Consider the following 18,611-nt stretch of genomic DNA (forward strand, 5'->3'; position numbering starts at 1 on the left):
TGGGTATCACTTCTGTTCACATTATGCTCATACTTGTCATCCATCCTCATCAAGGTAACATTTCCCTTAGTGTCTTGCCTGTATCAACCCTATGACTGACTTTGCTGTTACTTCAAATGAGTAGGCCAAGTTCAGTAGTGGAGGTGCACACAGTGTGGGAATTAAACTCATGCACACTGAGCAGCTTCCCTCGATACAGCTTAATCGGCAAAGCAGACAGTGACAGGCAAGCAACAAAATTCAGAGGAATCAAAGCAGAAACGCTCATTTTCATAGTTGTTCATGCCAGCCCACAAAGCAATCTCTGAGGGAGGACTACACAGATGAGCCAGAACATTGGAGACCTATTTTACATATGATTAAATTTGAATTATGTAAAATAAATGACAGTATACAGAAAATATCTAGATCAGGGATGGGCAAACTTTTTGGCCTGAAGGCCACATCGGGGAACAAAACTGTATGGAGGGCCAGATAGGGAAGGCTGTGCCCCCCGAACAGCCTGGCCCCCACACCCTATTCAGCCCCATCCACTTCCTGTCCCCTGACTGCCCCCTCCTGGGGACCCCCTCTGCCCCAACCCGCCCCCACCCCCAGGGATCTCACCCCCTATCCAACCCCCCCCGCAACACACACACACTTCTCCCTGTACCCTGACTGCCCCGACCTATCCACACCCCTGCCCCGACAGGCCACCCCGGGACTCCCACGCCCTATCCAACCCCCCGTGTTCCCTGACCCGACTGCCCCAGAACCTCCGCCCCACCCACCCAACCGCCCCCTGCGACCCAACCCCCCCACCGCTGCACGCGCCGCCCCCTTACCATGCCGCTCAGAGCGGCAGGAGATCACAGCCCACTGCCCGCATGGAGGCATGGCTGTGTGGGAGGGGGAGGGGCAGGAGGCGAACCTCCCGGGCCAGGAGCTCAAAGGCTGGGCTGGATGGTCCCGCGGGCTGGATGTGGCCCACAGGCTGTAGTTTGCCCACCTCTGATCTAGATCATAGATTCAAAGCCATATAAGCCATTAAACACCCTCCCCAAAAAGAAGCACATTAAAATAACACTGCAACCTTAATAGTCAAGTAGACAAAGTTCGGAAATGCCGGAATTAAGATTGCTTATGCAATTTAAATTTGCATCCCCTTGTGCGAATGCATTATAATACTATCTTTAAATGCATGTGTTATATTTGGATCCAGCAGAAAAAGACACAGACACAGAGGGAGCTGATAGAAACTCAGCTGTCTGTTGCGATGGTTGTTCTATTGTTCTTGCAGCAAAAGTGAAAACAACATGAAAGTGAGGTTCTGCACTGCAGAGTTGGGGAGTGCTCAAATGTTTAAAGGGACAGGACATCATAACATAATCATATACTATTTTTTTCTATGGGACTACTGCTTCATTCAGTGGATTAGAAGTTATTCAATATATTTTTTTAACCTCCTGGTTCAATGTGTCGCCCAGGCTTCACGTAATGCACACCATCTAAACCCTACACAGAATACAAAATTATTGATTTTGTCCTGGATGTTTGCAGTGCTCTCACAATAGTATAACAGTGCTTCACAAACATCAACGTATCTTCACAAGAATCCTATGAGATTAGGTAGCACTATTCCCATTTTACAACTAGGGAACTGAGGATGAGAGAGATTAAAGCTAAAATTGGCATAAACATTTTGTATGCCCGACTTGAGACACACACGGTTTTCACAGTGCTTATTTTTATAGCATATTATGTATTTAAAGCACTGCTCCAATAGACTTCATTTTCAAGCACTCAGCACTTCACAGATCTAGACCCAGGTGTCTCATATTGTGTGTGCCTCACTTTCCTGGTGCCCAAACAGTGATCACCTGTGAACAGTTTGGCGTAAGTGACTTGCCCAGCACCACACATGAAGTCTGTGGCAGAGGTAGGAATAGAATCCAATTCTTCAGGGCAGCATTCAACTGCCTTAGCCCTGAGACCATGCCTTCGCTTCCTACATACCACTCAACCTCTGCAACAAATGAGGCAGGGTCAGAAATCCCACACAGAACTCAGGGTAAACACAATGGATTGCAATTGCTTTTTAGAGAGATTATGGTCTATTGTGTACATGAATATTTCAGGATTGTTTAAAGTATGGATTACATAAATGTTCAAGGAAGGACTTCAGAAATGCATAGTATTGACCGTACTAGACTAGAGTATCATGTACACGTGTGTCAAAGGAGTTTTAAAGACAGGTATTATTGTGCAGTATCCTGCCAGTAGAAGAACAATTACTTGGACTGCTTGAGACCTGCTTCCACTTCTAGCAGCAATTAAACCCATAATTAAGTTAGGCGGTGTTGCGAACAATTTTGTTCAGGATCCTTACATTTAGTTATTAAATTCAGGAACATGGATAAAATTAAAATGAGCACATTTGGCATTTCTTGGTACTCTGCGTAAGAGTACTCACAAACAGACTTTTGTCATGTTCATCCAATTTTACTTGTAGCATCATTCGATGCTTCTCAATGTAAGGAACTTCAAATTTGTAAAAACAGATGGCAAGGGCATGGCTTTACTTTTAGACTCATGGATTCTGATAATTCAAAGAAAGAAAGAAACAAAAATGTCCTATTACTGATATTTGAAAATTGGCTACCATAATTGTTACTCTGGGTATTTTGGTAACTTCTATGTCATGGGCAGGAACCTCAGCCCTGAAGGGAGCCCCCCTACCATCCCCTTCTTTGAACCTGTCTCCCCAACCCATCTCTCACCCCTTCCCTGCTGGCCATGAGAAGCGGGTGCTGAGATGTGCTGTCGTGCTGGGGGCAGGGGGAAGCTTCTGCCACGTACATCCTGTTTCTGCAAACCCTGTAGAGAGCTCACCCCATTTACAGTAACTTTTATCCTCTCTGCTCTTCCCTATCCTTGTCCCACCCCCACGCCACTGTCTGGCAGCGCCCATTTCCCTTTCTTAAACCTGGTTCCTACCTCCCATCCCTGACTCTCCCCCTCTCTCTGCTTCCCCTCCCTCCATCTGTTTGAGCCCCATGCACACACAGTTTGCTCCCTGAACAAATTCAGCCCATCACTCCCTCCAATTTCCCCCACCACCACCCTTTTAGCCTCTGTTACTAGCAAGGGGCAAATTGTTATGCCATGTGAGGGCAAAATAAGGGCAGAAGCTTCACAAGATGTTACTAAGCATGCTCAGTAACAGCAAAGCAGCAAATTGTGTTGGGAAGCAGTCTGTGTTGCTACATTGGCTGGGCTCCCTGCATGGTAGATACAGGATAGCTGTGCACAGCTTACAGGGAATGTTAATACTAACTCAGGGTCAATGCACAGTACATGGCCAACAGGACAGCAACTCGGCCCATTAATATTATGATCTCCTAATTTGGTAAGAAGGACAGTACCAGCCATAATTGTACCTCCATTCCCCTCATCTACTGAGCTCCCATTCCACTTTTCTGACAGGTTTACCTTGATCGCATTTTCCCATCTACTTTGACAGTCTATCCGCCTACCACCACCTCTCAAACGCTCATCCTAGAGAAACGTTTCCCAGATTTCTGGGGAAATCTCAATGTATTACAACATTTCAGACTGGACACTACACAAAAATGGACATCTTGAGACTGACGTAACTGGAGTCAATTGTTATACACAGCATGTAAGATCTACTTAGCTAACTGGAACAGAGTCCATGCTATCAGAACATTGTACAGATGGTGTGCCAGTGAGAGACATTTGGCTGTGCTTTTGCAATGATTTATGCTATTAGTTCCTTTGGATGCCAAGAGCCAGAAAAAGATACTGTATAGCACAGCATGAAGTTATATAACAGTAGTGTGTTGAATTCAGCTGCTGACAAGCAGCTTTGCATATTTCCATCTCCTGAATTATACCCCTGCCCCATTAACAGTGGCCTCTCATAACATCTTCCAGGGGTGGTTAGAATAACAGCATGTTTCCTAAACTTTTTTGATTTGTATTGCAGGTACCACAAACTGCACCTCTTAAAGCCTTCCTGAGACAGGAGCAAAAGTAATGGATCTTAGACAGAGGATCACCCAGCCACCTCCTTCATTAAGTGGGTGTGTGTGTGGGGTGGGGGTGGGGGTGGGGTGAGTAACATACTTTTAAGCCTTCAGTACTAGACTTGACTGGTTTTATGAAATACGCATCCAGTGTGTTCTTGGAAAAGCCTTTTAAAATGTGAATTATAGGTGTGTATTTGTTCAGTTTTTCCTATGTTAAATGTATGATAAAAGTTTTAATCTCTATTTACAGAGCAGAGGCTTGCAGAGCAGACAGCATTTCAAGCTGTCAGATTCTTCTATGAACGAGAGGGAATGAAACGACTCTGAAATGTACTGCAGCTTGCATTTGACAAGAAATGTATTTATGGTTTTATTACTGTCCTTTATCATACTCCTTCCTTTTGTTTTTCTTAAATACACTTAGAAAAAGAAAAACTACCCTACAATGACTAGATTACCTCTGCAGGTACCTTCCACACCTACATTCCCTATGGTTCTATGATTTATCCGTTCAGCTACCACGGCAGTACTGAGTCCTACAAAGAAAAAAACCTCAGTACGCCTCAATACATCTTTTCAACACCATTACGCTGTTTTATGAAACAGATGAAGAATTTACTAAGATGAAAGGTGTATATTGCCTACATGTAAGTTATTGTAGATTTAGTTTTTCCTATATTTAGGTTATTGTCATCTGTGACTTGTATGTCTGAACTGAGCATGCCAATTACTATGTTCAACAGTGGTCCTCAGTCAGGTGTACGCATACCCCTGGGGGTACATCAGCTCATCTAGATATTTGCCTAGTTGTACAACAGGCTACATAAAAAACACTACTGAAGTCAGTACAAACTAAAATTTCATACAGACAGTACTTCTTTATTCTGTTCTGAATACTATGTACTGAAATGTAAGTACAATATTTATATTCCAATTGATTCATTTTATAATTATATGGTAAAAATGAGAAAGTAAGCAATTTTTCAATAATAGTGTGCTGTGATGCTTTTGTATTTTTACCTCTGATTCTGTAAGCAAGTAGTTTTTAAGAGAGGTAAAACTTGGGGATATGCAAGACAAATCAGACTCCTGAAAGGGGTACAGTAGTCTGGAAAGACTGAAAGCCACTGATGTAGGAGACCATGAAAAGTACAGTACAGGTACAGTAATACCCTGGAGGATACAGGTTGGTATTTCTCCCCTTTCTTCACTCAAATCTTTCTGGTTTACAGTAGGTGAGTTGATTGCACACCTACTGTGAATGTACCAATAGCAATCAGATTAAAAGTCTTTGTTGCTACACTACACTATTTCAAATTCTTACTTAAAAAAAAAATCCATGAAGTTGTAAGAAAAAACCCTTATGTAAGCAATATATTTCTGAGTGGGTCTTAACCTCTTCATAAACTAATTCATGTTTTTATCCCTTCTCATATTCACTGGTGTGACTCCATCCCTTGTGAACCCTCTTCAGTCTTCCATTTCAAATCATATATTTGTCTGACACCCACAATTCGTTTCCCCCATAGCCAGAACCACCTCAGATAGCTGCTGACATCCACAAACACAATTCAACATGGCTTAGCTTTCAATTTCAGCATAACCAGACTGTGTGAAGAAGCAACTGCAGAAAGTTCTTCAACCTGCAGTGCAACGAGGGGACAACCCTTCCTTCTGCAATACTTACACACACTCTACCTGTCTACTTTATGACCCAAACGTTTAGCCATAGTTAAAGTGTGGTTGGGGGAACGACAACTGGCAAACAAGCAATCATCACTCAAAAATCTATTGAAGAAAGATCCTTATTGTTCAAAACCTTCTCTGAGTTCTATCCCATTCCATCTCCATTTCTCCTATCTCATTTATTTTCTGAGCTTAAGTTCTGTTGGTGTAATACCACTGATCTTTGTTCTCTCTCCATCCACTGTTTCACTGTGGGCACTAACATCTCTCGCATTCCTCACCCGAGTGGACCAGTACTACCTTAAAGTCTTGCTCTGCCTAAATGAATACTGACAATTTTCAAATCCCATCTCAAGATCCATCTTCTTTTCTCCACCACCACAGATGCACACACATTTGTAGCTTTAATAGAACCATTTTACCCTACTACCTGGGCCTCCCAGTTATCCTATGTTCAATCAAGTACCTTTAAACTACTCCAGAGATTCAGTAGGCCATTTTCAAGTTTTGTGTTCTCCTAACACAGAATTCCCATTGCATTTTGCATAGCCCAGAATACCAAATGTGCTTATATAGATTTATTTGCTGTGGAATTCTTGACACTTCTATATGAAGAGCAATGCATTTAAGTCTCCATTTGTAAATTAAACATGACATTAACTTTGAAATATACAAATTGATAACAATCAAGCTTTATTTGGGTGCAAGACTCTTCCCTTTCTTAAAACTGAAAAATGAAGATGAGTGGTTACCAGCTATTTTAAACCTTCACCAGGGTTTATTATTTATATTTATTATTTATTTATTTATTATTTATAAGATCACTTATTTTCTGATAAATCTGAAATACTGTATCCGCCCTGGCTGGGGCTCACCCTCATTTTCTCAGATTTGTTGCAGCGCAAGAAGGCCAAATTCCTAACAGAACACTTACTTTTGACTTGTTGTTCAGGAGCTTTGATGTGAGTTACCATCCCTGGCATGTTTACACTATTCCTGTGCAGGTATTTCAGGAAGACATCAGCATTCCTCCGAGCCAGCGTACAAGCCTACGAGAAGATTCAGTAGCATTTGAAATTGCTGTGTTTGAAGGGGCATTAACAGACACATGGATACACACACTCCTTTTTCTGCTTACTATGTCCTATTCAATACAGAGCAGACAAACAGTTAAAAAGATCACTATTTTCCAGGCAAATAGCAGTTAATCCAGGGCTAGGTTATCTGGCACTTAGCATTATATGTAATTTATACCTGAAGTTACTTAAAAGTGATCATCTTCTCCATACTTTTAAGTGCGGCTCAAGGTACACAGAGTAGATTGTTTTAACTTATTTGTCATTATTATGTAAACCAAGCGCACAACTTTCAGTAATCACCTGGATATTGTAAAAGATTCACCACTAGTTTACACTGAAAAAATAGTTGCTCTGCTGAAATGAAACCAAAAGTACTGAAAGAAGACATGCCCTTTAAAGGTCTTAAAAGCATTCAAACCAAAGAGCAACACAACAACCAGAATCTAACTGCATTGCCAAGAACCAGCATAGCTGCCTTCCTAACCTCAACTTCTGAATATATACCAAATTCTATATATAGGCCTGGTGTCCTTTGTTTGTAATGAAGTGGAACATCAAACTACTACTTTAAAAGGTTAGGTGAAGACAGAACAGATATGATCAATGACAAAGATCACTGAGACAGTAATTCATCAGATCATATTCTCACAACAGCCCAAAAGTTCAGACATTTGCAAGTGAGAGATCCATTTGACACTGCCCCTACAGTTATACGAAAATTCATGTTTTCAGTGGTGTTTGCAGCTCAGTATCTAACATTAAGAGGCTTTCAAACTACTCTAATACAACACCACAGGAAGGACATTCTGTATACTTACTGACCAATAGTATTTTCCATGCAGTCACACATCCCACAGGCAGAGGCTATCACAATTATTTTCAAGTGCCACTGACGTGTTACCATTGCTAAGTCACCTTATCAGCCAAAATTGAATACGAGTGGCCCAATACTACTGCCTTATCTTTTCTTCAGATTGCTGTTGTGTTGAATTTCTTGTACTATATTTTAAGATTGCATTTCTCTGGAAAACAGCAGCCTTCACACACACCCCCCACCTCCCGGCCGTCCTTTGTCTCCCTCTCCTGGTATTCTCTCCCCCACTCGTCTTCTCTACCCTTTCCCCTTCCAAACTGGCTCTCCTCTTCCTAAGTGATTTTTTATTTATAATTTGGTTACAAAATCTGAACCACTACCTTTATTTTAAGGGTAGGAGAATTGTAACAGGAATACTCAAAGACATGGTGGCACTATAGCGTTTTGGAGCTTTACTGTAGTGTAGAATATTATTTTGGGGTTTTTTAAGAGCAATTATAAAATACCATAGAAAAAGGAGCACAGAATCAGGTTTCCCCACTGCAGCTCTAGTTCTGCTGGGAGCTGCTTTGAGTCATGGGGAGCCACTGTGCTGAGCAGCTGTTGCTTCTTTTAAAGAAGTGTCTCTCAAGTGTTCTGGGAAGTGGAGGCTGCTGAAAAAAGTGAGTCCCAGCTGCACATCTATCACAGTGGGATGCCTGATTCTCCAAGCTATCTGCTGAAGTTGAATTGGAAACTTATTTATATAAACGGGCATACATTTTATGCACTTGGCAATGTTCTAATCACCACGAGAAACAGTCATATGCCATTCCCTGTGTAATCACCATTCAGGAGCTCACGAAGCCATACACCTGTCACTGGGTTTTTCTGGTCTATTCAAGATATGCGAGGATGTAACTGCTTGCTTCCCAACATGTAACTAACATCATCTTTACCTTCAGGAACGCTTCTTTTTGTTCAAGGTGCTTGCTTATCATAGGGGTCACGTGATCTGTTTCAGAGTTGGGACCCAGTTTGTCTGCTCCCCCACACCAGTCTTCTTCCCGCTTATATTCCTGCTCCAGACTCTCCAGCACACTGCAAACCTACCAGCCAAGAGGAGACAAATATCTCTAGTATTTCAGTTGAACAACACTGTGAAGTAGTTTGATCCAGGAGACTTGAAACCAAGAACCCTAGACATCTAATCCCAGCTCTGACATAGATGCTGATTGTGTCTTCAATTTATCTGTTTTCCATCCCGCCTCTCTAAAATAGGGAAACTGCCATCAGCCTCTGCCCAGGATGTGATGTGGATTAAAACTCATGAAACACTTTGAAGATGAAAAGTATGATATAGGTGATAACACATAGTTATTTATGATAGGATTTTAATCAAGCTATGATCAGAAGTGATTTCTTACATGACAGTACATCTGCACATATGACACTTTCCCTGGGCAAGGCCCTTTCCAGAAACTGAAAATCCAAATTACTCAATTACGTAATCCTGATTTGAAACATGGGGGAAAAGAAAAAAAGGTCAAGAAGGGCAGATGGGGATTTAAGATGTAGCTGACTTACCACTAAAGAAAAAATCTAATACCAGAGCAACATTTTAGAGGAAATCTTACATAAATGTTATTAATAACGTGAATAATTTGTAACCAAGCATTTTACAAACACACTTTGTTTTATCAGTTATAATGTGTGGTTTTTGCTTTCTGCTCAGTATAGAAAATAAAACTTCACTGACTGTACTGCAATTTGGTTAGGGTCAGTTTCATTTTTCTAGGCCTCAGTTAATATAATACCGTCAGCGTTTCCACGACAGCATGGAAAGTTCTAAATAAAAATTTTAAAATACCAACATTTCTGCTAATATCAGTTTTATAAACTTGAGCTCTAAAGCTAATTAACTCTGCCACTTGAGCCAAAGGTAATTTTTATGATAAAACATCACAAATCCCTTTACTATTCTGCAAGGCATGGGTCTTCAGGAGTTCCTATACCTGCTCTGACGTTTTATAGAAGGCGACGGAAGCATTCACAAGTTTGAGACGGTCCTCCATCTTGAGCATCAGCTGTTGCCAATGAGAAGCAACTTTCTCAGCGCAGTCCCTGATCATATCCATATCATAATGATTAGCCTGCAGCATCGCCTCTGCTTTCTGCTGCACCTGCAGTGCACTTTGATGCGTTTTCTGATAAGAAGTTGAAATAAAATATTTAGTTGCATAACGTTTAAATGCATTTGCTTTAAATCCACGTTTCACTTTCTTATTTGCAATGCTATTTTCTACACACATATATCAGACAAAGGAAATAAAGGGCTAGCAGTAGGTTTGCAGCATAACTTTTTCTAGGCAAACAAATATGAAGTAAATTCAACAGAGATTTATTATCAATTGACAGTGTCTATCACTCTCCAAGAACATCAACTGCATAGCAACAGATTATGCAAGCCATACAATGCTCGCCGAGTTACAGTACATAACCAAATTATAATTATGGCTTCCAGGTTTGTTCTCTCTTTGGATTGGGAGGGGAAAGGTGGAGTGTTCTGGGTCCAAATACCCCAGGGGGAGAACGGGGACTGAACCTCAAAGAATAAGCATTTGAATCAATTGATTGGCTACAATACTACTGTACTATAGAAGTATATTGAGTAAGGTCTCTTATGAAAGCTGGTGACACACTGGTGATTACTATCATTGTGAAATGTATGTACTAACAATGTATGAGGAGTTAGGAATGTTCACTCATATTATGCTTTAAAGCAGAGGTGAGCAAAACTACGGCCCACAGGACCGTCCTGCCTGGCCCTTGATCTCCCGGGTGGGGGCGCTAGCCCCCGGCACCTCCCCTGCTGTCTCCCCCTCCCCCACAGCCTCAGATCAGAGCACCGCCAGTGCTCTGGTCCGCCGTTCCTACCAGGCAGCGTGGCTGCGAACTCCTGCTGCTCTGAGCGGCATGGTAAGGGGGCAGGGAGTTGGATAAGGGGCAGGGGATCCCAGGGGACAGGGAGTGGAGGTTCTTGGGGGTGGTCAGGGGACTGGGAACGGGGGGGGAGGGGGGGGTTGGATAGGTGTGGGAGTCCCAGGGGGCCTGGCGGGGGCGTGGATAGGGGTCGGGGGCTTGGATAGGTGGGGTCCCCGGGGGGGGCCCAGGGGGCGGTTGGTTCCCAGGAGGGGGGCAGTCAGGGGACAAGGATCGGTGGGGGGGAGGGGGGCAGTTGGATGGGTCATGGGTTCTGAGGGGGGCAGGAAGTGGGAGGGGGCAGGGGCCAGGCTGTTTGGGGAGGCACAGCCTTGCCTACCCGGCCCTCTATACAGTTTCGCAACCCCGATGTGGCCCTCAGGTCAAAAAGTTTGTCCGCCCCTACTTTAAAATCTGTGACTAAACAAAGGGAGAAACAGGTATTCTCCTAGATAGGGGGGAAGGCAGCCTTCCACATATCTCCAACGTAAATTAAGCATTGTGGAATCAACACAACAGAAGTTCCTTTTACATACGAATCAGAAGGAAAGAGGGAGATGGGAAGAACAGCACAAGTCTGAACACCAGGGTGCATCCTGAGTCTGGGGACAAAACAGTGAGTTTTGGAAATACAAAAGGGGATGCAAAAAGCCTTTTCATTTTTGCGTCCATCTCTAATGGGACGATCAGGTACAGTACCCTGTGAGCCTATGAAAGTTGATGTGGGTAAGGAAATTGTTTAGGCCATGATTGTAACTGGCTAGAATTAACTTTTAGTCACAAGAAAGAGCATTCTGTTTGTTTTATTTGTAACCTCTCCTCGCTCTCTTTCACTCTTACTTGTAATCACTTAATTCTTCTTTCACTAGGTTTCTTGATAATAAACATATTCTTGTTTTATTAGAAAAGTATCTTAAGTGTGGGTCTTCAGCCAACTACCAGGCTGTTGTGTGTTGTCTTTTTGGATGTAGCAAACTTGGTATCTTCTGTGAGGGTTCAGCAAGAGGGACTGGACGCTGCAGGGGCAACTTGGATCTGGAAGGGCTGTTGGTGTCACCCTGCAAGGGCTGGAGCCAGGTTGAGGCCATTGTGTAGTGAGCTGGCTGCTGGTTTCAGGGCTCTGAGGCAAAGTTACACAGCACAAAGGTTACAGGGCAGGCAGTGACAACCTCTTACTGGTCTGGGTGAAACCCAAAGCATCACAGCTTGATTATTGGATATCAGAATTATTTTCTTCATACAAACTTTCTTGCAATCCATTTCACACTTATGTGGAGTGAAAATGGATAGAACAAGTATCCAGGGGGATGTGAAATGAGCCAACTAATTGATTATTTGTTAATGATAATACTGAACATTTGGTCCCCCAGTAAAAACATACACCTGTTTGTAATCTGGAAGCCCTACGTACAAGAAGTCTGATTATATCCAAGTGCACTATGATCCAGAAAATATTCAAATTAAAAATCATCATCATTTATCCCTACAAGGATAAATATTCATAGCTCAGGAGTGTTATACCCTATACCAAAGCTTTCAAGAGTGAGGACGCACACACTACAAACTGTAAACAGAGATGGGAAACAGAAAACGCCACAAAAAGGCAGCAAAACAGAAGGCATTTATTGTAAAATAGAGTTCTTCTGAAAACAAAAAAGCTAATCAACCACCAGAGACTTTTTAGTGTTCAGCAACAATAAAATACTGAACAAATATCTACACACTACCTCTCCCCACATGCCAAAAAATTTGGCTTTAATTTTTTGTCCAGTTTTATACTGAAAGGGTAGACAGGATTAACACTAACATACTAATAATGAAAAGGAGTACTTGTGGCACCTTAGAGACTAACCAATTTATTTGAGCATGAGCTTTCGTGAGCTACAGCTCACTTCATCAGATGTTTACCGTGGAAACTGCAGCAGACTTTATATACACACAGAAATCATGAAACAATACCTCCTCCCACCCCACTGTCCTGCTGGTAATAGCTTATTACCAGCAGGACAGTGGGGTGGGAGGAGGTATTGTTTCATGATTTCTGTGTGTATATAAAGTCTGCTGCAGTTTCCACGGTAAACATCTGATGAAGTGAGCTGTAGCTCACGAAAGCTCATGCTCAAATAAATTGGTTAGTCTCTAAGGTGCCACAAGTACTCCTTTTCTTTTTGCGAATACAGACTAACACGGCTGTTCCTCTGATACTAATAATGAAAGCTCAGTTAGCAAGACCTTGTAAAGATCAAATTAAAGTATTAATAAAACCTAGTAATTTACATATACAGTACACTGAAGTTATGAGACCATGTTAGGAAAACTTTTATCTTATCTATAATGATGCAATTTGTGTATATTCCCCATTTGTAACCAATCTGTCATCTATTATATTAGCTTAGTCTTAAAACCTAAAAACCCACAGCATCCTATTCTAAAACGCTGTGTTTGCAATAGTCTTTTGTTTGATTAAATCTGTCTCAGCCATTTTGTAAATACACAATTTAAATATTTATATAAAGTGAACTTCCACTGCCCTTGACTTATTAAAAGCACTGCACTGACATAGAACAGAATCACGACTGTCAGAATCCCTGCTACCCAAAACTCCCTTTCCTAGAAACTGTCCTCACCTCCCTCCATCTATTCACCCCAAATGTACACACTCATGTTATTAACCTTTTCGTTGTTGCCCAGGTGGGTGAGAGATCTACCTAGAAGGTACATACGGATTTAATCTATTCCTCATGTTGCTTTATAATGATTGCCATGAACTATATCGTAAGCACCCATCTTATTGGAGAATGGCATGAACACCACACTTTTTATACCTCTATAGCATGCTGGAACTGCTCATGTTCTCTTTGCAGCTGTTCTGCCTCCTGGAGGGAGCTAGCCGTGATAAGCCCCGCATTTAACATGGACTCCCCATTTCGGATCCAGCCCAGCACCTGAAACAGAACACAAGACAGCACAATTTAGAAGTCCTCCTCAGATCAGCAAGAAAGGCTCCATTTCTATTACTACACAGAAGTAAGTTATTTGCAATTAACACTACTTAAGGAAACAAGACTTGTTCCACAACATAATGCCCTTGACAGTGCCTGGAAAACAACACTAGGTGAAGTTACAGAACTGATTTATAACAGCTAACGTTAATTTTGTTTCAGATCAAGAATTTGAACTGTGAGCATAAGGCTTAGTAACTGTACGTTTATGACTATATGCACATACAAACGCTAAGATAATGACTACTGTATTTTTTTTTTTTTAATTCTTGGTTGTCAAACTCAGACTTGAGCTACCTTTAAGTCATCCATTAAGCCTTTTAGTGGGGAATGAAGCAGTAAGAACATCATATTGAGGCAATCTATGGTACTAATGTTAATGCATGTTTTGGGCTACTCTCTCCCTTCTGACTTTTGAATGCTCCTGGGTAAGTACTTCTGCACTCCCGCCATGTGTGAACCCCACTGTCTGACACTCACAAGAATAGAATCCTATTTGGTTCCCAGTGCAATACAAATGTGGTAGTACCCACATATATCAACAGTGGGTTTAAAACACAAACAAGTCAAGTAACTGGTTAGGGTGTTGCATAACCACAGTAACTCAGAGTTGGATCTCCCCATCCAGAGTGGGGAACAGCACCAAGCCTAGTTCTCCCTCAAACAGCTCAGGAAGTTACAAACAGCAAGATATGCATATATGTATATATATGTATATGCACTAATGTTCCGTTTATATTATATGTCACTTCCCCCTCCCACACTGTCAAAAATGTCACCAGATTTATATGACTACCTGCCAATACCTAGTTCTACAGTTAATCACTTAAAGGTGGAGTTGTCATGATATGTTGAAAACATGTCAGGGATGGGAAACCAGAAAGGAAGTTAAAGAAATTAAACAGTCTATATCGTCTCAAAGTGAAAAGGGTTAATGTAGAAAAACATGGAAATGCAGCGTACCCTACTGTAAGGTATCTGTACTTAGAACAAGCTTCACAGCTCCAGTAACTGACCTTTAGTGTTGCACTTTTTGCAGGTTTGGCCAAGAATAATCTTAAAATCAAGGTATTTTGAGGGTTCACTTATAGATTTTAACAAGTCCGCAGCTGTAGGGTATATGTAGCAAGAAGTATTACCCTAATAGGAAGAGTATATGGGGCTTATGATATCTGCAGCCCCAGAGAATCTAATTAATGTATATTTGAGAATTTAAAATGGTGAACTCCCCACCATCTGTGTCATAAATCAACTCACCAGGAAGACTGGAGTGAGAATTGTATAGGTCTCGAAGACAGAAAGTCAGTACTATTGTATTGTCAAGCTAAGTGCCATGGAGGATGAATCTATTCATGTAGATGGGGCAACTGTTAGCATGCAGAGCGTAATACAGCAAAGAAATTGTGTTGGTCATACTGTCAAAGTTTAACTGCATATGGGCATCATCTCCTCTCAGCTATTAACAATAATTTTCAACATCACAGTTTCTAAACAAGGTGGATAGTAATTTAGATCCACAAAGCTTTTTCCAGGTGCATTTCATATTAGATGGCCTCTCCTTTCCCCAGTTCAAGGAAACTGCTAGCTTATTCTCTCCCTTATTAATATTTCTCATCTTCTCTGAGAGGAAGGCATACGGTGGTCTCATAAGGTGCAGTAGAGCAGAGCTAAGGTGCAATTCCACTCCTTGTCATTTATAAATTTGACCTGGATAACTAACTACATTGGCCTACGATCTATTGGTTTATGCTACTTTAATGGACATTAAAAAAAATGTAATTATTTCCCTAATTTTTTTTTTAAAGTCTTAAGAATTCATCTGGTAAACTTTGATAGCTTGTTCTTGGTTTCTCAAGCTAGAATGTATTTCAGTCTATATTTGTGAAGTATTATTATGGTATAATGTCAACACAGGAGTTTTTGAATGGCTCAGGACTGAGGGGGGGACTCACAAACCCTGCAGGAGCCCACTTCTAAGACTGGGACATATATTAAACCCCATAATCTCTGGTGGCCCCACTACAGATATCAGGAAGTCAATGGATATAATAATAAACACCATCAGAACATAGATTTAAAAAAAAAAAATTTTTCATGTCAGTTAAAATTTAACAATCAATTTTCTGAAAATAGCATAAGACACCAGTGCTGACACTGAGAAACAAGCAAATTCTGTAAAGGTTAAATAGAGTTTCATGAGGCAAAAACTGTTAGAAATCTTATGGAAAAAGCACACCACCCTTATTTTTCAAGCCAATGTCTGATGTGTGTTGCATCAGTTTACCTTTCACTTCCCCCCAGAATTCTCTTCTAGCCAGACACCACACATCCCTGGAGTTCAAGTCAAGCTCTACTCGTCCCTACATCTGAAGCAATCTCTCTTCTTGAGCACCAAGCATCCTGAGACCCCCTCCAAGTTCCACCTCAAACCCCTTCTTCTATACCACTCTCTGCTGCTATTTACTCTTGCCCTACCCAACTCTATTCAGCATCTTAATTTAGCAAGCAAAGCTTTTATGTGACTTATTAAAGCCTCTGTTCCTCTTTTAGCCCTTCCACTACCTCCTCATTTTCTGTTATCGTTCTAGCTTGTAGTTTTATCTACACTAACTTTTTTTTTTTTTTTTTGGGGTGGGTGGGGGAAATTACCACTGCTGTCAGAAATAAAAAGAGCTGAACCAGTGGTAGAGGTAAAGTAATTAAGGCACCAGCAGCCATGGATGTTTTTATCACCATGTCCATTTGTTGTGCTCAAAGCAAGGATGGACAACTCCAATCAAAATTAAGTAGCTGCAAGAGCCTCGTCTTCACAGTGCTCCCACCATTGTTGCTATCACTGGTAGAGTTGAGGGACAATTGTGGCAACTAAACCCAGCACAGGCACATCTCATTTGTTTTCATTAGATGGTAAACAGCTTGAGCTATCGACCCCTTTTTCTTTGGAGGGCACCATGCCACGCTACTGCTATATGTAAATGAATCATGAAAAGAAGTCAGCAGTAGCAGCAGGTTTGACAGTTAGTGGGGGAGTCAAAATCATGACTAAACTGAAAAGCTGGTTACAATCTTAGCTCTGCAGAGACACTGTCTCTCCATAACGTAATGGATGCTTATGCCCAGTTCAACAGTAGTAAATTGGGCAGGAAATCACAGTAATTTAACCCTGGAAACCATGTGTTCAGAGCTTCTGGCAACAAAATACAAACAACAGAACAGTCTGAAAAGGAGGTTTAGTATGTCGTGTTCCTCTCAGATAGCGCAAGGGCTGTGACCTGCTGTGCTACAAAGCTTTTTCCAGTTCAGAGGAAACAGCAAGTGGTCCTGCTTCCTGGCTTAACCGCCCCCCCCAAAACTCATGTATTTGTATTAAGGTAATGAAAGTCAGAAGAAATAAAAGTTACTAGTCCCAAAACACTTCAAAGGGTGTTAGTAGAATTATAAGGAGACCACACAAATACAAAGTATCAGACCATATTTTTAGATTCATACACTTTTCAGTCTCAAGATGAGAGAAGCATTTTTAGATTATATGGATAAGAAGCGATAAACTTACAAATTAAGTGTTTAACATATGCATGCACCCTCTCAGTTGTGTGTTTAAATAAGTATTTATATTAAGCACAGTTTATGAACTTATTTGAAAATTCAAACGCCTTTGAAAAACGTGACAGGTCAAGAATGACAGTATTACAGTTAATATAAAACTCCAGACAGATAAAAATGGGTTCTTAATTGTTGATATTAAGGTATAACCTCGAGACAAGCATAATGGGGCCCTGATTTCTGTTAAGACCTATACTAACCATAAGAGAGAGCACTTGCCTTGAAGAACTTACAATCTAAATATTCTTTATGGGTTGCACCCTTTCATGTGAACATTCATAAATCTGAAGGGACTAAAAAAATAAAAAAACACAGGAAGATGCTCTGTAAACAACCTATCTCCTGGGTGGGAATATTACTGTTTTATGACTAGGCAGTATGAACAATACTATCTTGGCAAGTGTTTTTTATTTACAATACTAGAAATGAGGTCTAGTTCTAAAGGGCCTGATCCAACTGACTTTTAAGTCAGCTGAAAGATTCCCACAAACTTACTTCAAGAAGAAGAGGGGTCCAATCTCAGCAATTAACATCTATGTAAGAGGCTTGTGCTAAATGCTTTCAGTACTTTGGTTTTATAGTCAACTTTCAATGTCCACTTTAGCTAGGATTACTAATCACTCAGAAAAATGAAGAGTCACACAGGGTTTACTGAGTAAATCCTGAAAACACGTATTAAGCATGACACTGGCATTGCTCAGCAGTATACCTCTGTCAACTACTGTAGGCCATGTGATCAGCAACACATGGCAATGCAATTTTCAACTGTTCCTCCTCTCTCGCTCCCTGGTCCCCCAGCTCTCATACACAAATGCAGGTGACAGGACAGCGTACGCTGTAGTAAGAATTACATATGTGATTAAACCATAAATATAGTATGCCATGGAATAGGAACCAAGTACTATTTTCTAAAGCACGATTGCTTCGACCTCACTGGAAAGGGAGGGGTAGTGCCGCTGACCACATTCTAGTCCATCAGCATTTCATAAAGAAAAGATCCTGTCTCAGCTGGTGAGTGACTCTCTGCAATCAAGAATATATTGTGCAAGCTGGACATTATAACCAACTGGCACTTTCCTTTCATCCTCACAAGACAACATGTAATAAATAACAGAAGGGCTGTCTCAGCTACATCATTGGAAAATCTCTTCCACCTTCCTTTCTCTTACAGTAAAAGGGTCATTTGCACTCTGTAATCATTCTAAGAAGTGCTGCCTATACTGTCTGCACACTGGCCAACTATAAACATTTAGATACTTCAAGTTACATTACAGTAGGGTGGTCACATGATTCACAGCTTCTTCAGGCTGAGCTCCTTGCACACCAGGGGCTTCTTGCACTCCTTCATTCCCTTTCACAAGTTTCCGGGGGGGGGGGGTGTGCACCCTCCCATCCTCCCCCTCTACTTCAGCGTTCCCTACAACCCACCTCAACC

General features: G+C 41.4%; 1 protein-coding gene across 6 annotated transcripts in view; it reads right to left on the reverse strand.

The window, feature by feature from the left end:
* The window catches only part of TRIO (trio Rho guanine nucleotide exchange factor), a 402,095-nt gene that overhangs the window by 153,911 nt on the left and 229,573 nt on the right, over window positions 1–18,611 (reverse strand). For all 6 annotated transcript variants that reach the window (XM_073332315.1, XM_073332317.1, XM_073332318.1 and 3 more), the window contains 4 exons: window positions 13,397–13,516; window positions 9,605–9,796; window positions 8,549–8,698; window positions 6,652–6,766 (listed from right to left, as the gene is read on the reverse strand). In XM_073332315.1, the coding sequence (XP_073188416.1) occupies window positions 6,652–6,766; window positions 8,549–8,698; window positions 9,605–9,796; window positions 13,397–13,516 (577 nt within the window). The remainder of the gene's footprint in view (window positions 1–6,651; window positions 6,767–8,548; window positions 8,699–9,604; window positions 9,797–13,396; window positions 13,517–18,611) is intronic.

This window comes from Lepidochelys kempii, chromosome 2 (genome assembly GCF_965140265.1).
Source record: "Lepidochelys kempii isolate rLepKem1 chromosome 2, rLepKem1.hap2, whole genome shotgun sequence".
NCBI lineage: Eukaryota > Metazoa > Chordata > Testudines > Cheloniidae > Lepidochelys > Lepidochelys kempii.